The sequence below is a fragment of the Haliaeetus leucocephalus genome, unplaced genomic scaffold, assembly GCF_000737465.1.
Source record: "Haliaeetus leucocephalus isolate CR32 unplaced genomic scaffold, Haliaeetus_leucocephalus-4.0 Scaffold657, whole genome shotgun sequence".
NCBI classification, from domain to species: domain Eukaryota; kingdom Metazoa; phylum Chordata; class Aves; order Accipitriformes; family Accipitridae; genus Haliaeetus; species Haliaeetus leucocephalus.
Window position 1 is genome coordinate 729171 of NW_010973093.1, and position 20467 is coordinate 749637.

Consider the following 20467-nt stretch of genomic DNA (forward strand, 5'->3'; position numbering starts at 1 on the left):
TGCTGGAATTAGAAACCCTTCAGGCACCTGTCTTTGTAGAAGAGTTTATAACTCTTTTGTCTTGTCCAAGCAGGACATATACAAACTAAAACAATGGTTAGACGTACTCCGTGGCATCTAACAGGATGTCTGTATTTTCCAGCTCTGGTTCTGGTCCCATAACCCTCTTGACTCCTGTTCAAGAGCCAGCTGGTTTGGGTCTTGATAAGGTAATAGCTGGTGAAACAGGTTGAGTAGTTGCTTCCTTCCCATGGTCTTCATCCCTAGTTTTGCAATATCCTGAGATAAAAATGGTGTTAAACAACCCATCAATCCTGCTAGAGCAAGGAATTCTCCGATTTCTTGGAGGGTTATCAGGTGCAGTTTCTTAAGACAGAAGGTTGGCAAAGGAGAGACTTGTCTATCCTCCCATGTGTTTATTAAACTTGTGATATTTACAACTACGCATGAACACTGAGACATGTTTTCACTGAGATTTTGCTTTCTTGGGGGTGTTGTGGGATGTTCTAGGTGCTCTGCTGTGTAGACAAGCAGGGGATTCTTTCCTGGCCAAACCCCAGCCCAGAGACTGTTCTGTTCTTCAGTGGGAAGGTGGAACCACCTCATGATAGCCATGAAGATCTGACTGATGAGCTCTCTACACGGTCCTTCTGCCACCCTGAGATGGAAGATGAGGTGAGTGATATGTAATCCATAATGTAGTATGTTGGCTCTAATCATAGTTTGACTGACATGCACAACATGATATTATAGAGGGGGGCCCTTTGCCTGTAGAGAAGTCCTGTGCCATAATTCTTTGCTTAAAAGATGAAGAAGCAGCGAGGATGAAATCCTCTTCTACAGGAGTCCTAAAGCAGCAGGTGAGTCAGTAGTGGCTCATATTCAACCACTGAATCACCACTGTTCATTTTGTTGGTCTCTTGCAGCCCCATGAAAGAGATGCTTTGCTCTCTGGCCCCCTGGCAGACACAATCCACATGACCAATGAGCAAGAGAGAAACAACTGGTCTAGTGACCCTCCAAAGGCTCCCGATGCCCATGCCCACCGAAAGCCAAACAGCAGAAGCAAGCATCCCTCTGGGTCCAATGTGAGTTTTAGCAAGGACACAGAGGGTGGAGAGGAGGAACATACTCAGGTAAGGCATAGTGAAGGGGCACACAAGTAGTCTTTTGTGGAGCTATAAGACAGACTTAAACTCATAGAGTCTTCCCTTTGGGGAATTTAATTGGGAATTCCCTGCGGGATTCTAGGCTCAAGCTATATTCATTGTAACCAACTAGAATTTTCCTGTCTGTTGGACCAGGTTGTTGGTGACAGTGAGGTGTTGGCTTGTGAGGCTGAAGACTTTGTGTGTGACTACCACCTTGAGATGCTTAGCCTGTCCCAAGACCAGCAGAACCCCTCCTGCATCCAGTTTGATGACTCCAACTGGCATATGCACTTGAATTCTCTCAAGCCTCTGGGCCTGAATGTGCTGCTCAATCTCTGCAATGCAAGTGTGACAGAGCGTCTGTGCCGCTTCTCTGACCACCTCTGCAACATTGCCCTCCAAGAAACTCACAATGCTGTGCTGCCTGTCCATGTGCCCTGGGGCCTCTGTGAGCTTGCCAGGCTAATAGGTAAGGAGAAATTGGATGAGCAGACACAGAGAAATCAGGGCTGTCAATAGACACTTAATCCTTAGAGAGCACAAGAAAAATATTTCCCCAGTCCTGGTTGCTGAGAAGGTGACATTACAGACCTGACTGTTATTGTTTGGTTGCCAAAACAGTCTATTAAAGAGATTGCTTTTGGCAAGTTCTGACATTGTAGACATTATCAAAGGAACAAATGTCATCAAGGATATTTCCAGCCAGCCCTGGCTTGGCTTGGTATTCTTCTGGTTCGAGTCTGCCAGTCTCATCAGGAGACAAAGAATACCTGCTAATGGACAGATAGCTGCCCTGTCTTTACAGTAATGCTTTACCAGGAGTTTGGGTATAAATTATGTGAGGTACCTCAGCTCATTTTATAGATGGGAAAACCAAGGCCTAGGGGAGATAAGAGGTTAGAGGTAACACTAGGATTAAAATCTGGAAGCTCTTGAACTCAATTCTGTGCCTGATCTTCAGTGTCACAGTTGCTGTCTTCAGTGAACCAGAAGCATGAAAGCTGTAATTACTAATAACATCTAGTCTTTCTGAATGTTTTTCATCATAGATCTTGAGCCATCTTGGTGTAGATGCACAGCTCACCTACCTATTGCTGGGGAGATGTCAGAATGAGTGCAGGCAAAGTGGATGGCACAGAAGCAGGAGAGAGGACCTTTCTTTTGCTTTGGTTAGAGTCTAATTTTTCTCCTCCTTGTGTTCATGTTTCAGGTTTCACACCAGGTGCTAAAGATCTTTTCAAGCAGGAAAACTATTTGGCCTTGTACCGCTTGCCAAGTGATGAGATGGTTAAAGAAACAATCCTGGGGAAGCTTTCATCAATTACCAAGAGGAGACCACCCCTGAGCCACATGATTAACCTTTTCGTGAAGGACACCACTACCAGTAAGGCTGCCCCTTTCTTTGGCCATCCACTTGGTATGGGAAGACCTTTTCTGCAGAGCCTAGAAAATGTCAGACTGGGACAGTCTGGAGTCCCTATGGGGTGATAGCCTTGCTCTGCCTATGGCCGGTACAGATAAGCTCAACAAACTTTAGTGATCAGTGCTATGGTGTACTGAGGGGAGGAATTCTTCCCAGCTCTGGCTCACTCCAGGATCATAAATAATTTTTTAAAATTATCTTAGATAGCACATAGTAAACCTGTTTTCTGGGACCAAATGGCAGTGCAGAGCAAGGTGGGAGTTCTAGTGGGTTTTGAATAGACTTCATTATGGTAGTGAAACTGATAGTGCACAGGGTTGAATATTACTCAGGGTTTTAGCTAGTGATGTTAATCCTTCTGGTAACCCAAATTATAAATCATTATCTTCATGAGTTGTCTAGTGTATTATATTGCATACTCTATTTCTATATTGTGTACTAATAAGAAATCACAGAAATCCCCTGCAAACTCATGGTGACGATGAATACAACACCTGAAGCCATGCTGAATTTCCCACTCCTACTCCTTCCTATTCTAATAGGAGTGGGCTAGGATGGAAAGGACGTACAGCTGGGCACCATGAGGTCTTAAAGCACCTCAGCAAGATTTAACAGCTTGCCTGACAGAGCTCTTAGTCTCTTCATAATAAATCGACTGAACTTGGCTCTCTGGAGTTGACATATGTTCAATATTGAATCTGAAATATGATTATTATGCTGGCCAGAGATTTACCAGGTAAATGGTCTTCTCTTGCCCAATTCTTCTTAGATTTGTATCTTAATCTGGGGAGGAGCTTTTTCATTTGTCCCGATTACTGCTATCTTGCCTTTGTAAGCAAGAATTTTTCTGGTGCTGAGATTCTTAGTGTAGGGAAAAACCTTTAATGTTGCCTCATTTCAACTCCTTATCCTCATTTTTAAACGGTTTAGTTTAGAGGCTGGAGCTCAGACGAATATGTGTGTGAACTGGATTATGCTGTCTAGAGTAAATTCTAAGAGGAATTTTGCCAGTGGGGTTAGTTAACCATTGGAACACCTCTCACGTGATAGTCTTGTCCCTTGAAACTTTCTAAAACGTGTACAACCAGAAATAATGGATTATGCAGGTAATATTGGGTTAATGGGGATAAATTGGCTCGGTTATGTAGCAGAGTCAGATCAGATGATCATAACTAACCTCTCTTGATACATTATTTGTGAATAAATCTTTGAATCCACCCACTCCCATGACATGCTGAAGTCAAAGGGAGATACATAATTCTACAGCTGTAGCAGAAATAGGACGTAGTTTATCTGTATGTTCCCTTGCTATTCCATTGAAATATGTGTCTCACCATCTGGCAGTGTTCAATCCCAAATCCATAGTAACCACATGGAAATGAAGGGCTTACTGGCATCTTCAGTGGAGTAAAATGGCTTGATACTGTCTCTGTCTTCCTTTGTTATAGCTACACTCTTCGATTCCTTTTGCTCTCACTGGCTCAGCTGTAGCAGCTTGGTTCTTCCTAACAAGTCCCAGCAGTCGTGAATGGCTAGTCATACTCCCTGTCCTATTCATTAGTTTTCTGCCTTGTGCCAGAGAAATCCTGGCCTTCAAGTTCATGATTTAGGAAGGGAAGAGGCTGAACTTACTTTACTGGCAATGACAGCTGAATGAACTTCCACTTTATAGTGTGTGCTGTCACTGTCATTTACCCCTTAGAAGGACTGTTGGGTGGAATGCTGACGATACTGAATGGGAAATGGATTGCTATTGCTGTCAGGCATGAACGTAGGTATGTCTGTGCCTGTGGTCATCTGCAAGCTCTTGCTCTGTGTCCAGGGCATAGGTTTTGCATGAATCAATAAACATTTCTTGTTCCCTCTTTCCTAGCAAGGACTATCTGACTGTAGGAGCAAGGTGGGAAGGATTGGGTGTTTATACAATAAAATTAACCAGAGCTCTGCACAAGTACTCCTTTGTGTCCCTGAGACAGGCTCCTTTCACACAGAGCTCCTATTCGTCTTGGAGGTTTGTTATGCTGATAAACTTGGCGTGTGGTGACTATTTATAGCAGAAAGCAGAGAGCTGCTATGTTTTGGAAAATCCTCCGGTGTTCCTGAAGGTCCCTGCCTGGTTTGTGCAAGTGGATATTCTTGGCTCTTGATTTCACCAGCTAGTATGAGCATTTGCAGTCAGCAACAATGCCAGCAAGAAGCCTTTGGGCTCATTTTTCTTGGCGGTGATGTTTTTTTCATTAGATCAGCTTTGAAGCTGTTGGGGGCAAAGTCACAGAGCAGCTGGAGGAGGGAACCTAGACAGAGAAGTCTACGTGCATGCAATGTTAATGTGTCCGTGCAAATGAAAGGGAGCAGGAAGTGTGGAGGGGGAGGCAGCCTTGCATCTTTTAACTTGTGTCCTGTGCCTCGGAGCTGCATCAGACAACTGATATCACATACCTTTGAGAAACACTTTTTAACACCTCTGTCTACAAGAGGGAATAAAATATTTTAAGTTTGTATTAAAGAATAAAGTAGTGGAAGAAAAAAAACAGGACAAGCTCTGGCATCCATTGATTTTCAGTCCTTCCCTGATCACAACATGAGTTACTTTTTTAGAGTCTGTTATGCTGAACTTTTGACCCATCCTGATTTAACACATTTTCAGGACCCTTTGTGAGACAGGCTGTTATCTAATGGGTCACACTGTTAAATTATCTTCTACTTGAATGGAAGGTATTAAAGAATAGCTCTTACCCTTTAGATGCACGCCTGGCCTAAAATCGAATGCACTTTCCAGTGTAGGCAGACTTTGATCCCTGCAGGCTCATCACTGGTGCTTGTGCTCTCTTGAGAAGAGGAACACAGGAATGTCTTCTGCTCTGTTGGATACAGGAGCAAGATATTATCCCACCTTTTGTAGGAACAGAATTGTCACACAGTGTAAGGGGAGAATAGGAGCTGACTACGTGGCTCACATTTTATCACAGCCTTGTTTCTACTCACAGTTAGACAAATAGCAGCTGAATATATATCATCCAGTCTTGAATAATTTCTTGACAGAGACTGAAGACTTTCAATAGAGGAAAGGGGATATCTGGAGTGCGTCAAGGCAGTTTGCAGGAACACTCGCTTTTAACAAATAAGGGAGCGGTTGGTATGATATCCCTTTCCTGGGAGCCTGTTTGTGTGATGCTGACTCATTGTTCTCCTACACTTCAGGCACTGAGCAGATGTTTTCTCATGGGACAGCTGACATCATCCTTGAGGCCTGCACAGACTTTTGGGATGGTACCGATATCTACCCCCTCTCTGGCTCTGACAGGTGGGCAGCTTTGTCATTTGGTGCATTCAGGACCCGCAGATAAATCGCAGAAGGAACCTGGTCACTCTTGGTTAAAATACCCTTTACTGATGCTTGTTAAGCTATTTAACAGAAGCTTCAAGTAGGTTATGAACATGAGGTGTCTCTGCTTATAATTAATTGTTATAATTATAGCAATGTAAGAGATCAGACAGCAATCTGTTGGACTGTAAGACTAAGCCATTTCTTACTTTACCTGTTAACATACTAGCCTCTTATAAATGGACTCTGACTGTGCTATGTAGCAGGACCGTGAATTATAATCGGGTCATATGCTGGTGGCAGAGAGGTTTTTTTGTTGTTCAAGACAAATGGCTTGTCTTACATGAAATGCAAAATGATCAATTCTGCCTGCTGTTGACAGCTTCAGACGAGTCCACCACAATGCATCACAGACCAGTAATGTTTAGTTTCATTGACTAGCAGCACATTGTTCTTCTAAGTCTGGTTATCCTCAGGTGTAAGAAAACTCCCACTGGTCCTTTTTAGAATATTTATAATCTTAGAAGCCATTGAAAAATCCCATGTATAGTCTAATTTGTTACCTTTATGAGTTCAACATAGAGAAGGAACTTTACACTATTCCAGTGACTGAATACGGAGACTTCACGTACAGCTCCTGGGACCCAAACTCTGAAAGGGGATAGGAGAAAAATCTGTTACTGTAACTATCTCTGCCATAGATACTATTGTCAGAGTTGTCAGTTCCTTCCTTGGTGTTTTTCTCCCTACAGATAAATTCTGTCTGATGAGTTAAGCTTCTGCTGTCATGCAGTGAACTTCCTTGGAGTCATCTGGCAGCCATATAGAGCATATTATATTAATAAGTGTATTCAAAGAGTACTGTGTTCATACTCATCAATCTGTCTGATGAGCTAACAGAAATGTTCACCACTTCCCCTGTTGGAATATATGTTTTTGTTGCCCTGTAGTGCCTGCAGCTTAGAGAATGCAGAAACAGTAAGGAAAGGCTTTTTCAGAGTCTCTGACCAATCCTCATGGAATACATTTTTCCAAATACCCAACTGGTGATTTCTACATTGAACTATGGTGTACGTTGTCAGAAATGCATCACATTTCTGCTAACTTTGTCTGTTTTTTGTCTCTTCCACATAGGAAGAAGGTGTTAGATTTCTACCAGCGAGCCTGCCTCTCAGGATACTGTTCTGCCTTTGCATACAAGCCAATGCATTGTGCCTTGTCCTCCCAGCTCAATGGCAAGTGCATAGAACTGGTGCAGGTCCCTGGGCAGAGTGCTATCTTCACATGCTGTGATCTCCCTGGGACAACCCCCATCAAACAGAGCAGCCGGAGGAATAGCTGGAGCTCAGATGGTATGTGTCTTCCGTGCTGTCTATAATAAGGTCTGCTGCTGGGCCAGGTGCTTGCTTTCTGATCAGTCTAGAGCTGTAAGGACATTATTATTCAGAGTAGCAGATGGAAATTGAGAACTAAGAGTTTCTGAAGTAGATGCATTTCCAGAGGAAGTAATGATGTAGCAGCTGGTAGGTATGTTTCTAGTTAAGTTATTTGAAGCTTGCAGAGAAATTCTTCTACTTGTACGCAGTCTGTTGCTTAAAGCAGGCAACTAAGAATCAAGACTTCTGGGTATTTCGATACTTGGTTTGCTATTTGTCTAATTTTATGGAAATCACATATGTTGGGTTTTTCAAAGGAATTAAATATATGATGGTATACAACTATTCTCCCTTGATGGATTTTGTTGCTGTGCTGAAGGAACTGATTCCCACTAGATGAATTGTACATCTTCTCCAGAATAGAAATGGAAAGTGAGAAGTAAGCACATACCATTATATAACTCCAGGAGGCTCTTTTGGAAAACCATTCTTAACCTCTTTCCACCTTGGTCTTCCATTCTGTAAAATGTGAATAATGGGGTGTCCAACAGCTGGGGTGCAGTTATGACTGAGTGTTTTCAAAACACTTTTCAGTCCTACCTGTGGCAAGCTTTGCAACTGTGTGAAGTGTTTTATTATTTTGTTCCTCATGCTGTGTCCAGCTCCCATTCACCACAGGCTGATCTGGTGGTGGTGAAGGAACCCTGTCAAAGAGCCTTTGCAGGCTCTTTGTGAGCGTCTGCAATGTCACTGGAGGGAACATGATTCAGTTCCTTTGCATCAGCCCCTTGTACTATGATACCACTGCCTCAGCTAGACTTGCCATGTTGTTTAAGCACAGTATGATGTGTTTAAAATGCACATGTGAACCTTATGCAGCATACATCCTTTACCTTTCTGCCCCAGTTCCTTGTGACTGATCCCTGTCTTCTGTTTTGTCTTTTTCCTTTCCATGTTCACCGTTTCATGCTTGTATTCTTGGTCACATGTGTGGGGATATCCTGAAACTGATTCTGTGATTGGGTATGCTGGGACAAATGGATGTCTCTTCATCTTTCCTCCTGTATACATGTGTGTGTATCTGCATGTTTCTGTGTATCTGGGTACTGTGTCCTTGGGGGTTATCTTGGTGGTCTCTCCCACCATGTGTACTTTGTCTGATGCACGTGGCCCCTTGTGTCTCAATGTGATTGCATGTTGTTTGCATGACTGAAGAAGGGATTGGGGAAGTGATGGAGAAGGAAGACTGTATCCAGGCTCTGAGCGGACAGATCTTCATGGGAATGGTCTCATCCCAGTATCAGGCCCGTCTTGACATTGTCCGCCTCATTGATGGATTGGTCAATGCCTGCATTCGTTTTGTCTACTTCTCCCTGGAAGATGAGCTCAAAAGCAAGGTAAGCTGTCTTTGCTAAATTCCCTGAACTTGCATGTCCCCTGGTTGTCTGACTGGAGAGTTTAGCTCCAGTGCAATCTAAGGTTAATCTGATTCAGCTAGCTAATGGGTCCAGAAGGTACCTACACTCCAATATGCCATTGGTCTGCAATGCTCTGGCCTGAACAGCTACACTAAAATCTTTTTTCTGCTCACCTACAGGTGTTTGCTGAAAAGATGGGTCTTGAGACTGGCTGGAACTGCCACATATCTTTAACCCCTAATGGTGACGTGCCTGGCTCAGAGATCCCTCCCTCTAGCCCTAGCCATGCTGGCTCTCTGCATGATGACCTACACCAAGGTGAGAGAACTGCACCTAAGCCACTTTGAATGCCACAGGTTTCCTGGATTTCAGGTGGGATTTCTTTACTCTCTTCTTCCCCTAGAAGAAGAAAGAGCAGAACAGATAAACTCTTGTGTCTCAAAAGAGCTGAGACTAGGCTCACATATCTAGCTCCAAGCAGATTAGTCATCTAAAAATACTGCATTTTAGATGACTGAGTGGGATCTAAGTGTTGCTAACCTAGAAAATTAGGCCTCACGTTTCCTGGCTTCTGCAGTGCCATGTGAATATAACATGTGGGTGGCACAGGGGTGGCAGAGGCAGGTTTGTGCTTATTGTTTATGCTACTTCTCTCTGCTCCAGTTTCTCGAGATGATGTGGAGGGGCTTCTGCTGATGGAAGAGGAAGGGCACTCGGATCTCATCAGCTTTCAGCCAACGGACAGTGATATCCCCAGCTTCCTGGAGGACTGTAATAGGGTGAGGCCCCCTTTCCCTATATACCTTGTGCTGTTGTCATGGTCAGCTGTATCACCTCATTACTCCCAGAAGGAATTCCTCTTTGAAGCAGATTGACTGGTTTCTCCCACCTCATCCAGCTTGGCGTCTAAAGCCTGGGAAGTTTGGGATTCTCTCAGTTAATCACTTTTGCTGAACAGGTCTTTTCTTTGGAGTTTAGGAATGGAGATGACCAGGTATGGGGTAGCTTTGGGAGCTGCATCTCAGTCCATCTGGGTCCCCTTCCCATGTGCTGGGCAGGGAGTGGGAACATCCCCACATTCCATGCAGACAGAAGAAACTTTGTCTTTCCTCCAGCTGTGAGCCATGGCTGGTGCTGCCCAGTATTCAGAGTGCGGGACAAGCTCTTCATGCCTCTTAAAGAACTCAGACATGCTTAGCAGAGGTTACAGGAATATCAGAGATAGATGCAGATTTAAAAAAAAAAAAATCTATTAGGCCTGGTTTTAAAAAGCAAAAGTCCTTCCCTTGCCGTGTGTTGATGTGGCTGCAATTGAAATAGATCTAGTTGCTGGGAGACAGCACAGTCTCTCACTAGATTCTCCACACAGGTAAAAAGTCCTTAGAAATCCTTGAGCACAGGTTTATCATGCTGATCTTACAAACCCTGAGGGCAAGCACAGACAGCTTAGCATGTCAGTGTAGAACTTCAGGAGAAGGCTTTTTACAGTGGCTTGGGAAAGCCAGCTTTTGTCTGCAGTGACATCAGTTTGTATCTGCTCTTAAAGTTGCGTAATTCTGAGAATCATAATTCTCATTTCAGCAGTTCCCTCTGAAATGCCTCTTCCTCACATATACACTCCCCTGCTTAGTCTCTTCTTTCTCTTTTTCAGGCCAAACTCCCACGGGGGATCCACCAGGTGAGACCTCACCTGCAGAATATAGACAATGTGCCTTTGCTGGTGCCCCTCTTCACAGACTGCACCCCAGAGAGTAAGTGGCACAGAGCCTGGGTCTGTCCTGTTGCTGTCCATGAATACCTTCCCTATCCATTTGCTCTGGCTCATCTGGATGTGGGCATGGGTGAAGGGAAGGGGATACAGTCCAGAAATCTAGAAGGGCATTTTGATATTAATGACCCTCTATTGCTGCCTCTGGAAAACCAGGTGTTAACTTCATTTTAATGCAGCTGTTCCCTAGCTACAGAATTGGGCTAAGAACCACTCCTTTCAATTTGCATTCGTAAGAGACACAAAAGCAAACATCCAAAATGCTACTGCCTTTTAATAAATAAGCATTGTCAGTGTGCTCGGAGACTTTGATCTCTGCTCGCAACCCTCGCTGCCTTATATAACTCAGAAATCACTTCCCAGAAGAATTTTCCTCTGGCAGTTGCTGTTAACGCCTTCTGCTGCTTTGCAGAGTTTTTGATTGCAGAGACCAGAAAGGACGAAATTTCTTTATCTCTCTGAGAGATACTATTTTATCTAAGAAAGGGGCTGAGTGCTCAGCTAGCTAATACCTGCCCTCTCTACAGTAAAAGTGCTAAGCATCATTATGATTTGGCATTTTAGGTACCTCTAGGCACAGTTTACAGAGTGCCAGTGAGAACCAGTTACAGCCCAGTTTGCCTAAGCAGTCAGTGTCCAGTAGATTTCCTCTCTCTTTTTGACAGGAGTGATAGTTCCCCACTTCATCTAACCCCTTGCTGTGCTGCAGATCTGGGTGCACCAGTCATTTAGATAAGTTGTTTACAGGAATCTGCAGAGGGTGGGTTTGGTTTTTTTTCCTGGAACATTCTAGAAATTTCATATACACACAGAGCACTGTGCACAGAGCTACAGAAAGAAAATCAGATCAAACAGCAACTTTGATTTAGAGGCCCCAGGAGGCTGTCGATAAAAAAAATTGATGAAGGCTAGAGGTAGTGGTGGGAGTGCAGGAACAGGGGCTGGCTCTGAGTATGGTTAAGTGTGGCACTACTTTCAGAGTGGTTTGTTATATTCCCTCTGTTCCTTTAGACTTGAAACAGTAGTGATGTGCTGCTGAGCAGAGTTTAAAATTGTGTGTTTATTTTAGGTTTAAATTATTTAGGTTAATTTCTGCTGTTTTCTAACAAGACCATTTGATGCTGAAGCCATCTGTATTATATACCCAGACTATACTTACAGCTCTGGTCTGAAAGAGATGTGCTAGAGATGCAGATCTCTGGGTCACAGTTCTGTGAATTGCAGTTCAGTTCCTGCAGGAGGCAGGTATACAGGGCACTCGGACTGCAATTGATTAACTATCTAATTGTGTACTTTGACTTTGGATCTCACTCTACATGACTGATGAATATCAGCTTGTTATCCAGACTGGAAAGGGTGTGAAACACTGCATCTTTGTGTGCATAATGAGATAACACAGTTTCTCCTCCTGTCCCTTTGCAGCCATGTGTGAGATGATCAAGATCATGCAGGAGTATGGGGAGGTGACTTGCTGTCTGGGAAGCTCTGCTAACCTGCGGAACAGCTGCCTCTTCCTGCAAAGTGATATCAGGTGGGGCAGAATCCAGACTCCTCCAGCTGCCTTTGCTTTGAGCTTAGCAAGTGACCAGCCATGGGTCACACCAGACCTGTGGATTGTGCAGGGGGACACTCACAATTGCTCTGTCCATTATTACCTGCGTTTGTCACCATAAGGGAGATTTGGGTGGTATTGGGATGACTAGCTAGATCCCTTGACACACAGAGATGTTTCCATCTTTGAAAGGAAGATGTTACTCTTGCATGCTGAACTGCTGTGCACCAGCTGGCATTACAGATGCTTCTCATTGGGTGAAAGAGTGGAAATGCCCCTCTGGGTCAGCCAATTTGTTGGCCTTGAGCCACAAACCTAAGTATGTTAATTATATCTCTGGGAATAACTGAAAGTCTAGGGAGATTGATCCTAAATTCGTGCCACAGCTCAGCACTTCTCTACCAGCAAGGTAGATAGAGGTAGCATGGCACAGCACTACTTTACAAGCTGGACTGCAGTGAAACATAGTTTCTCCTCTGGGATGAGGACTTTCACTAATGCTCCTGTGTTGTCCTTGCAGTATAGCACTGGACCCTCTCTACCCATCTCGCTGCTCCTGGGAGACTTTTGGCTATGCCACCAGCACCACCATGACTCATGTCTCTGATGAGCTCACCCCACTGCAGCTCTCAGGTCAACTGAACAGCCTACCTTGCTCCATGTCCTTCCGCCAAGAAGAGAGTACCAGCATCATCAGACTTATAGAGCAGGTAAGCCAGGCATATCCCCTCTCTAGTACTCACCCCTCTGCCTGCAGCTCACAAAGAGCAAAGCCAGGAGCTCCTGTGAGCATTCTTGTTGAGTTGCCCACAGTAAGCTGCCAGCATTAGCTTTGCTCGTGTCTCCTGTCCTTTGTTCAGGAAGCACAACAGAAATACTCTTCCTGCCTGGCCCTACCAGTCCAAGGTGCAGGGGATGGGTTGGGAATGGTGCCTTGCAGCAACAAAGCGTGAATATTGTTCAACTGGATAAAGTATAAACTTGCAGAGATCCCTAGTCAGACAACAGTGCAGTGCTAGGGAAAAGTGTTACCGCAGAAAAGCCAGGAGGCTTAAACAAACTCACCCTTGGCTAAATTCAGCCTTTGCTTCACAACTTCTACGTCTAGGCAAGAGACCTTCGCCTTTTGCTTACAGTGTGTCCAGATCCTCTCCCCTCCCACTTCCCCCGCAGGCCACATGTTCTGCCCCTGCCTGCCAATAATTGCTCTTGGCCGATAACTGCTCCCATCACAGCAAGGGCTCTGAGGGCTTGTGCTTCCTTCCAGGCCAGGCATGCAACATATGGGATCCGCAAGTGTTTCCTCTTCCTGCTGCAGTGCCAGCTGACCTTGGTTGTCATTCAGGTGAGTCCTGGCCTGGCTGGGGACAGCATTTAGCTCAGAGAACAGGAGTGCTAGCATGGATATGGGTGGCTGCAGTGGGACAGCCTTACAAGAAAGGAAGGTGGCCTTCATTCAGGTTTACACAGCATGTTTGGGGAAGTTACAGATAGAGACTATGTGATCTCAGCCTGCATTGCCCCTTTGCCCTGACCCTCCTACAGGGGTTTCTTTTCAAACTCTTTTTCCCTGGAGAAAAGCATCACCTGCAGCACCTGCCCCAGCAGCCTGGAACATGTGGAGGGGCTGTGCACTGGTAGCCTAGTTACCAGCTCATCCCAGTGTTTTGGGGGAGGACAGTAGCATCTTGGTAACAAGACTAGCACTGCTCATGCTCTTCACTCTGGATTGTTCCTGTCCAGTTCCTCTCCTGCCTGGTGCAGCTGCCCCCCATCCTCAGTACCACGGACATCGTGTGGCTCTCCTGTTTCTGCTACCCACTGCTCAGGTGAGTCTATCAGACAGGGTGGAATCTCCTGCCTCCCACCCACAGGATGCACAGACCAGACCCCCAGCCTCACTGTGCCCATGTTAAAAGCAAGCTGACATAGAATCATAGAATCATTTAGGTTGGAAAATACCTTTAAGATCATTGAGTCCAACAGTTAACCATGCCCACTAAACCATGTCCTGAAGTGCCTTGTCTATGTGCTTTTTGAATACCTCCAAGGATGGTGACTCAACCACTTCCCTGGGCAGCCTGTTCCAATGCCTGGCATCACCCACAGCATGCTAAGAAGGCTGCAAGGATTCTTCCAAGCACCTGCTTTGACAAGGTGCTTGGAAACACAGATAGGAGCATTTGTGTACTGCTGTGTTAGCCCTTCCTGCTGTCTGAGAGCTGCTATTATCTTGTGGCTTGAACCTCCAGCTGAAAATCATCTTCTAATCCTGATACTGTTGCACTAGCTGGAGTGTGATGGAGAGGCTAGGGTGTCAGGCAGAGGCCAAGGTATCATGGGTGGGTTTTTCCCCATCACACATTTGGAGGTCACTTCTCTCCCTGTCTGCACCTGCCATGAATGACACCTTTTACAGCATATGCTTGAGGCAGTGGCCAGATAAGTGCCAATGCTTCAAGCAGTCTGAGGAGGTTATTTGGGTTCAAATGTTAAACACAGACAAAAAAGCAATAGTTCTGGTACCTGAACTTGTTGAGAGACTAACTTACCTTTCTCCAGCATCTCGCTCCTGGGCAAGCCTCCCCACAGCTCCATCATGACCATGGCAACAGGAAAAAACTTGACTTCCATTCCCAAGAAGGTAGGTGGCCCATCAGATTAAAATTGTTCACACGGTTTTTTCTTCTACTTTATCCCAGTGTTGATGCATAGCTGAGGCCCTGTGCCTTCCCTGCTTGCTCAATAAATTGATCCATGGCATGAGCCATGTTATCCAAAAGCCTGGCATGGACAGGAAGGGAATCCCTTAGTGTCAGCATGCCCACAGGGCAGAGCCACAGTGCAGCATCTCATCTGTACTACAGCTTGTCTTCTGCAGCTGCCAATTCCCTGATGGTTCATGTGGAGGAGGTTGTACCAGTGACATGCCCATGTCATCCTCTGCGTCTCCCTTATTCACAGACTCAGCACTACTTCCTGTTCTGCTTCCTGCTGAAATTCAGCCTGACCATCTGCTCCTGCCTCATCTGCTTTGGGTTCACACTGCATGAGTCCTGCAAAGAAGTGAACACTACCAGCCTCAACCTCACAGCCTGCTTCTCCATCATGCTGCACAGGTGAGGAACTGAGCCTGGCACACACACCCCCCTCACTCTGCAGGGCCTGTTGCTCTTGCTTTTCCCAGGTAGAACTGATTTCCCTCTAACAAGCTTCAGACTCTTGCATGATCCAGCTATAATGGCTATACAGAGGGCTGGGTGCTCTCCCTATAGCCTTGACAATTGCATCTTTACTCACTGTTGCCTCCTGGTACTAGGACAGCCTGACTCCAAGCTTACACTTAGTTCTCTCAGCTATTGGAGGACATGGCCCTGGTGGGAACAGGTCAGACAGTAAGTCCCCACTGTTGACTTCTTTCCTGTGTCCTCTCATTTACCAGCAATGCTGATGGTGCTCCTGACTGGTTTGGGACATTTTCCAATGCTCTTCTTGTAGCCCAGAAGCTCACAGCTGGCCTGATAGTTTTACACACAGGTAAGTCCCTATTCCCAGGCCTCCATTCCCTACTTTGGGGGAAAACTCGCATCCTTTGCCTCTTTTCTTTTCCCCTTATGCCAAAGCACAAACTCCCTGGCAGAAGCAAACACTTCAGTGGCCTCTCAGCACAGGCATAAAGCTCCTTGTCTTACTAAGCATTGCCCTAACAGATTAAATACAGCACCTTCAGAGCTGATTCTGCTTCCTACCAGGCTGGTGAAGCGTTGATTCCCTTCCAGTCTCACCAGAAGGTCAGCATCCTTCTTTGCCTTCTTGCAAATCAGCTAGCAGCATCCTGCAGCTCCCCCAAAATATTCCCTGCCTCAGAAGTCCTTACACAACTGCTGCTATTTTGTGAAGCACCCCCTTTCCTTATCCCAAACAGCACTGGTGCAGCTTTGACTACTCTGGAGCTGGAAGGCTTTGTAAACCCTCTGGAGGGGTGGGGTACCACCTCCTGGCTGACCCTCATTACCTGCACATGATTTCCTAGCAAAGTAGGTCCAGCTGCTCTCTGACAACCTTAAAGGGTCTCTGCTCCCTTTCTACCATGTGATGTGGTGCTGCACCTTGGTGTCAGATAGAGCATTGCATGTTGAGATGTGCAGGGTGTCCAGGCCAACAGAAATGCTTCCTGATTTGAGAGGCAGCCCTACTTTAGAGGGAGGTAGTGTGCATTACTGTTTTACGTCCTTCAGACCACTGAGGCATACTCTGCCTGGCAGGTGGGAAGTGCTGTTTTGAAGAGCCCAAGCAAACGCTGAGCAAATGCTCCGTCCTGTACAGACAGCTCTGGGTCTCTGGCTAAGTATCTTTCTCTGGGCTGGAGCTTTCCACTGGTGCAGGCCTGCAGTGACCCAGAGACAAGACCCCCCCACGGCTCTCTAGTTCTGGTCCTTTGCCTGATCTGTTTTAGCATGCCAGGCTGCGAACCAACCTTGGCATCCCCACAGTGAGTAATCCTGTGCACTACTACTACTGCACTCCCCCCCTCCCTGCAAATTTGGGGACTTGGAATTGCTGTGGGGAGTCTGGTCTGAAAAGACCTTGAATGAAAGGTTGGTTTCAGTGATGTAAACCCCATATCCCTTTGGAGTAACAGTTGTTGGTGTATATTGTAAATTGTTGTATCTGTGTGTGGTGCTAAATAACCCCCTCTTCCATCTCCCCATAGTGTTCATATCCATCACCCACGTCCATCGCACCAAGCCGTTGTGGAAGAAGAGCCCCCTCTCCAACCGGTGGTGGACGCTCACTGTGGCTGTTGTGTGAGTATCCCCAGGCCCTGATGAAGCACCCTAGAATGTTGGAGGAAGGAGGGCTCTAGACCTACTCCAGCACCAGTTTGCTGGTCCTGAGGAAAATGATAGTACATGGCAATTGTTCTCCACTGCTGAATTGGTGAAGGGTCTCTGTTGTAAACTCAGGAGTGTTACATCTGGGCCTAAACCCTGATCTGCAGATCCTGGAAAGCTTGTTAGATCTGCTGAGATTTGCTGTGTCTGTTTATAATCTTAGATTGCTGGGGCAAGTGGCGCAGACTGTGCTGGACCTGAAACTCTGGGAAAACCTCAATTCTTCATTGAACTTTAACCACGTTTCCATCTCCCCGGTCTCATGGCTCCTGGGTTTTCTTTCCTTGGTCCTTGTGGTTATCATCAATGAAATTGTCAAGCTGCATGAAATCAGGTATGGGGGTAGTAGGGAAGATGAGGAGAAAGGACTGGAGCCTCACTCCAGCCTGGCCTTGAGCTGCAGAAAAATGATGCACAGGGAACAGGGTGGGGAATAAAAAGGAAAAGATGATTGCATTGTGTAAATCACCTGGCTATTGTGTGCAAGCTCATGTTCCACCTCTCAGGGAGGAAGTGCAGGGGAGGAAAGAGGGTCAGGGAAGGGCTGTGGCAGTGATTGGGAGCAGGAAGGGAGACCAAAATTTCCTTATCTCAAACCAATGAGAGGGAGACAGCCAAGGTCTATGAAATACCAGTATGGAATTGGAGAGGGCTGTTCTCTCCATCTCGTCCCACGAGGACAGAGAAGCATTGAATCACAGCAGAGGAAATACGTCTTCACACAGTGCCTGGACTGCGGGACTCATTTTCACAGGAAGTAGCTGAAGCCAAGAATTAGTAGCAGGCAAAGTGACTGGCTGTTCTTCCTAGCACAGGGAGCAGCCGGAGCTGGGAGTTAACGCTAATGAGCATTGATTCAGGAAATGGGTTGGTGAGGAAAAGCAGCGGGGATTACAGGGAACCCTGATGGGGACAGAGCTGCTGTCTCTGTTTCTGGGAAGGATTTCTGGACCTTTCTCTGCTGTGTCTGGTGGCCCTGGAGATGAGATTTGGCTGGATGGGGTAGGACTGAGACCATGGGTTGCTCTCTGGATTCCATTCTTCTCTCAGGGTACCACAGGGCCCAGGCCAGAGCTTCCCTGTTTCTTGGGGCTGTGCAGCTGCAGCTCAGGAATCACAGTGGGGCAGCCTTGCTTGCCTTTCACCCCTCCACATGCTGACTCTCTTCTTTCTTCTGCTTTCTCCAGGGTTCGGGTCCGTTACCAAAAGAGGCAGAAGTTGCAGTTTGAAACAAAGCTGGGGATGAATTCGCCATTTTAAACACTCCCAGATCAAGTCCCCTAGAGCCAAGGCCACACAGCCACATCCTGCACTGGGAGAGTGGCTACACTGAAGGCTCAGGGAGTTTTCCCTCACACATGCAAACCAGACAGCCTCCTTGCAAAACTACATCAGCACCTTCCAGGGGGCCCCAGGCAGGGCACTGCTATCAGGATCCCCTAGCAGGTATGCAGCCCCTTCCCAGTCTGCTAGGGTACTCCCAAGGGAGCCTACAAGCTCTGGTGGCTATTCAGGATGCTCTTCCTTTATTTATTTATTACTAGAGGTTTTTGTTAGTATCATGGTGATGCTGAAATGAAGTGACTCCTTGCCTCTGTGTGAGCAGATGGGTTTCCTGGACCTGGCAGGAGAATCTGGGGCCAGCAGGGGAGATATAGGGCTGCTGAAGCAAGAGATCGCTATTGAAACCCGTTTTGTTTTTCCATCTCTGCGTGCTCTCCTGGATGATGCGTGTGTGCATGCCTGTGCGTGCCCTCACCCACCTCCCTGTCCCTGTGTCCTGGGGCAAAGGAGCCATCTCTTGCAGCTCCCAAGTGCTGGGTGCCAGGTGAGGACTAGAGCTCACATCCCCAAGGGGACACTGGGAAGGGTCTCTGGCAGGGTGCTGGGAAAGCCCCTGCAATGGCCAGGCTGTGCCAGGCCTGCCCTCTAGCGTTGTTGCTCTAGCCATATGCCGGCTGTTGAGTGTTTTAAGAGAAGAGAGGTAAGACAGGACTTTAAGAATAGCTGTCTGCATTTGACCCTAGTGATCTGGTGCAGAGGGAGTCAGGAGGGCAGCTCTGCCTGCCTGCAGGGAGTCAGCATGGCTCAGCTTTCTTCAGCCCTGTTGAACCAGCTCTTACCTGCTTTAACAACCCCCAGAGAGGTTTATAACCATCCTCATTTTTGTGATACGAATTGCTGTTCTGCTTCAGTAAAATGCCTGCTTGAGAGCACCATAGCTAGAGATAAAACCTGAGACCTGCCTATCCTGCCATGGAGGGAAGGGGACATCTTATCAGGCAGGATATCTGCATCTTGCTGTTGTGACTAACACGGAGCTGGTGGGCGGCTCCTTTCCCAGTCCTGGGATTGTGCTGCATCCAGTACTGGCTCTCCAAGGCACAGGGAAACCCCCTATATCATGTCTTTCTGTGATAGTGTTTGGAAGTCTCTCCCCTCCATGCTGCTGCCCTCACATCTGTTCCCTGTTTTTCTGGAGGTCTCTTCTTCATTTGGCAGGGGGAAACCTTCCCCTGAGGGCTGCTGCAAACCATGATTTGCCCCAATGTGGCACACATGCTCTTGGGCTCTGAACAGACCCCAGCTGTACTGGGAACACTGGTGCTGTTGTGGGCTGGCAGTCAAGGAGCACACACGCTTGGCTACTGGAATATGTGCAGCTCACAGAGATGTTGACTCCCTTCCTAGTTCTAAAAACTGACTAAAGCTGGTAAGTCCTGGCACTGGTTTTGCTCCCAATATTAACACTACAATATACAGCTGTTACTTCCCCTTTGGTACCCAAGACTAACAAATGGCTGCTGGTCCTTCCCTAGCAGGCAGGGAGCTGGCTGGGAACCCCCAAGCTCTGCCCTGCGGCTCCGCCTTGTCTTCCTTACATTTCAGCATGACCAGAGAGCATGCACACTACCGCGTGTCTCTAAGCAATACCCTTCTCCCTGCTGTGGTTCCGGCAGGAGGGCAAAGTTGGGGTACAGCCAGCCTCTGGGCTTTGGGGACAGACAGAGGATGCTAGAAGGGGGCAGCTGGATGTGTTCAGAGGCCTGGACCCCATTCCTACAGCTGGAGAGCGGATGTTTAGATTCCATGCTGCTGGCAGGGTTGCATGGGATAGGGAGCCAGCAGCTCACCGGGGAAATGCAAGGCTGCTCTCCTGCAACGTGGCAGTACCAGGCCACTTCTGCTTGCAGAGTGGGTCTGCTCACCTTTGCCAGCTAGGCTGAACTCTGCCTTCACTCCTCTCAGGCCTGCAGAGCTGCCTGGTTCAGGGAGAACAAGCTGCATCTTTCTCAGTCTCACTTAATTCACTAAATGCCAGCTCCACATCTGTTACCCCTGGCACCTGAGAAATCAGCTTTGCTTTCTGATGCCAGGGTCGGCTAGCAGGTGGGATACGGTCTCCTCTGTGGCCAAGCTGAGCTGGAGTGGGGGGCAGCACCAAGATGCTCACTGCTATTTCTGCAGAGCAACCTTCCCCCCACCAGACCTTAGCTCTTGCCATGCCACTAACTGTTTTAGGTGATAAAAGGCAGCAGATACTGGGGCTTCCTGCTGG

General features: G+C 46.9%; 1 protein-coding gene across 5 annotated transcripts in view; it reads left to right on the forward strand.

The window, feature by feature from the left end:
• The window catches only part of KIAA0195 (KIAA0195 ortholog), a 42084-nt gene extending 22211 nt beyond the window's left edge, over window positions 1-19873 (forward strand). For 2 of the 5 annotated variants that reach the window (XR_775137.1, XR_775140.1), the window contains 21 exons: window positions 511-675; window positions 927-1136; window positions 1305-1620; window positions 2362-2535; window positions 5776-5878; window positions 7034-7251; window positions 8491-8672; window positions 8873-9011; window positions 9357-9472; window positions 10345-10444; window positions 11884-11992; window positions 12534-12723; window positions 13281-13358; window positions 13757-13842; window positions 14576-14657; window positions 14978-15132; window positions 15456-15550; window positions 16728-16821; window positions 17072-17242; window positions 18096-18354; window positions 18455-19873. Coding sequence is in view for 1 of the 5 variants with exons in the window: in XM_010579316.1 (XP_010577618.1) it covers window positions 511-675; window positions 927-1136; window positions 1305-1620; window positions 2362-2535; window positions 5776-5878; window positions 7034-7251; window positions 8491-8672; window positions 8873-9011; window positions 9357-9472; window positions 10345-10444; window positions 11884-11992; window positions 12534-12723; window positions 13281-13358; window positions 13757-13842; window positions 14576-14657; window positions 14978-15132; window positions 15456-15550; window positions 16728-16821; window positions 17072-17242; window positions 18096-18168 (2856 nt within the window). In the remaining 4 variants the exon portion in view is untranslated. Of the gene's footprint in view, window positions 1-510; window positions 676-926; window positions 1137-1304; window positions 1621-2361; window positions 2536-5775; window positions 5879-7033; window positions 7252-8490; window positions 8673-8872; window positions 9012-9356; window positions 9473-10344; window positions 10445-11883; window positions 11993-12533; window positions 12724-13280; window positions 13359-13756; window positions 13843-14575; window positions 14658-14977; window positions 15133-15455; window positions 15551-16727; window positions 16822-17071; window positions 17243-18095; window positions 18375-18454 lie in introns of those variants that run through there. The other 3 variants (XR_775138.1, XR_775139.1, XM_010579316.1) reach the window with 3 other exon arrangements.
• Window positions 19874-20467: the final 594 nt, after the last annotated feature.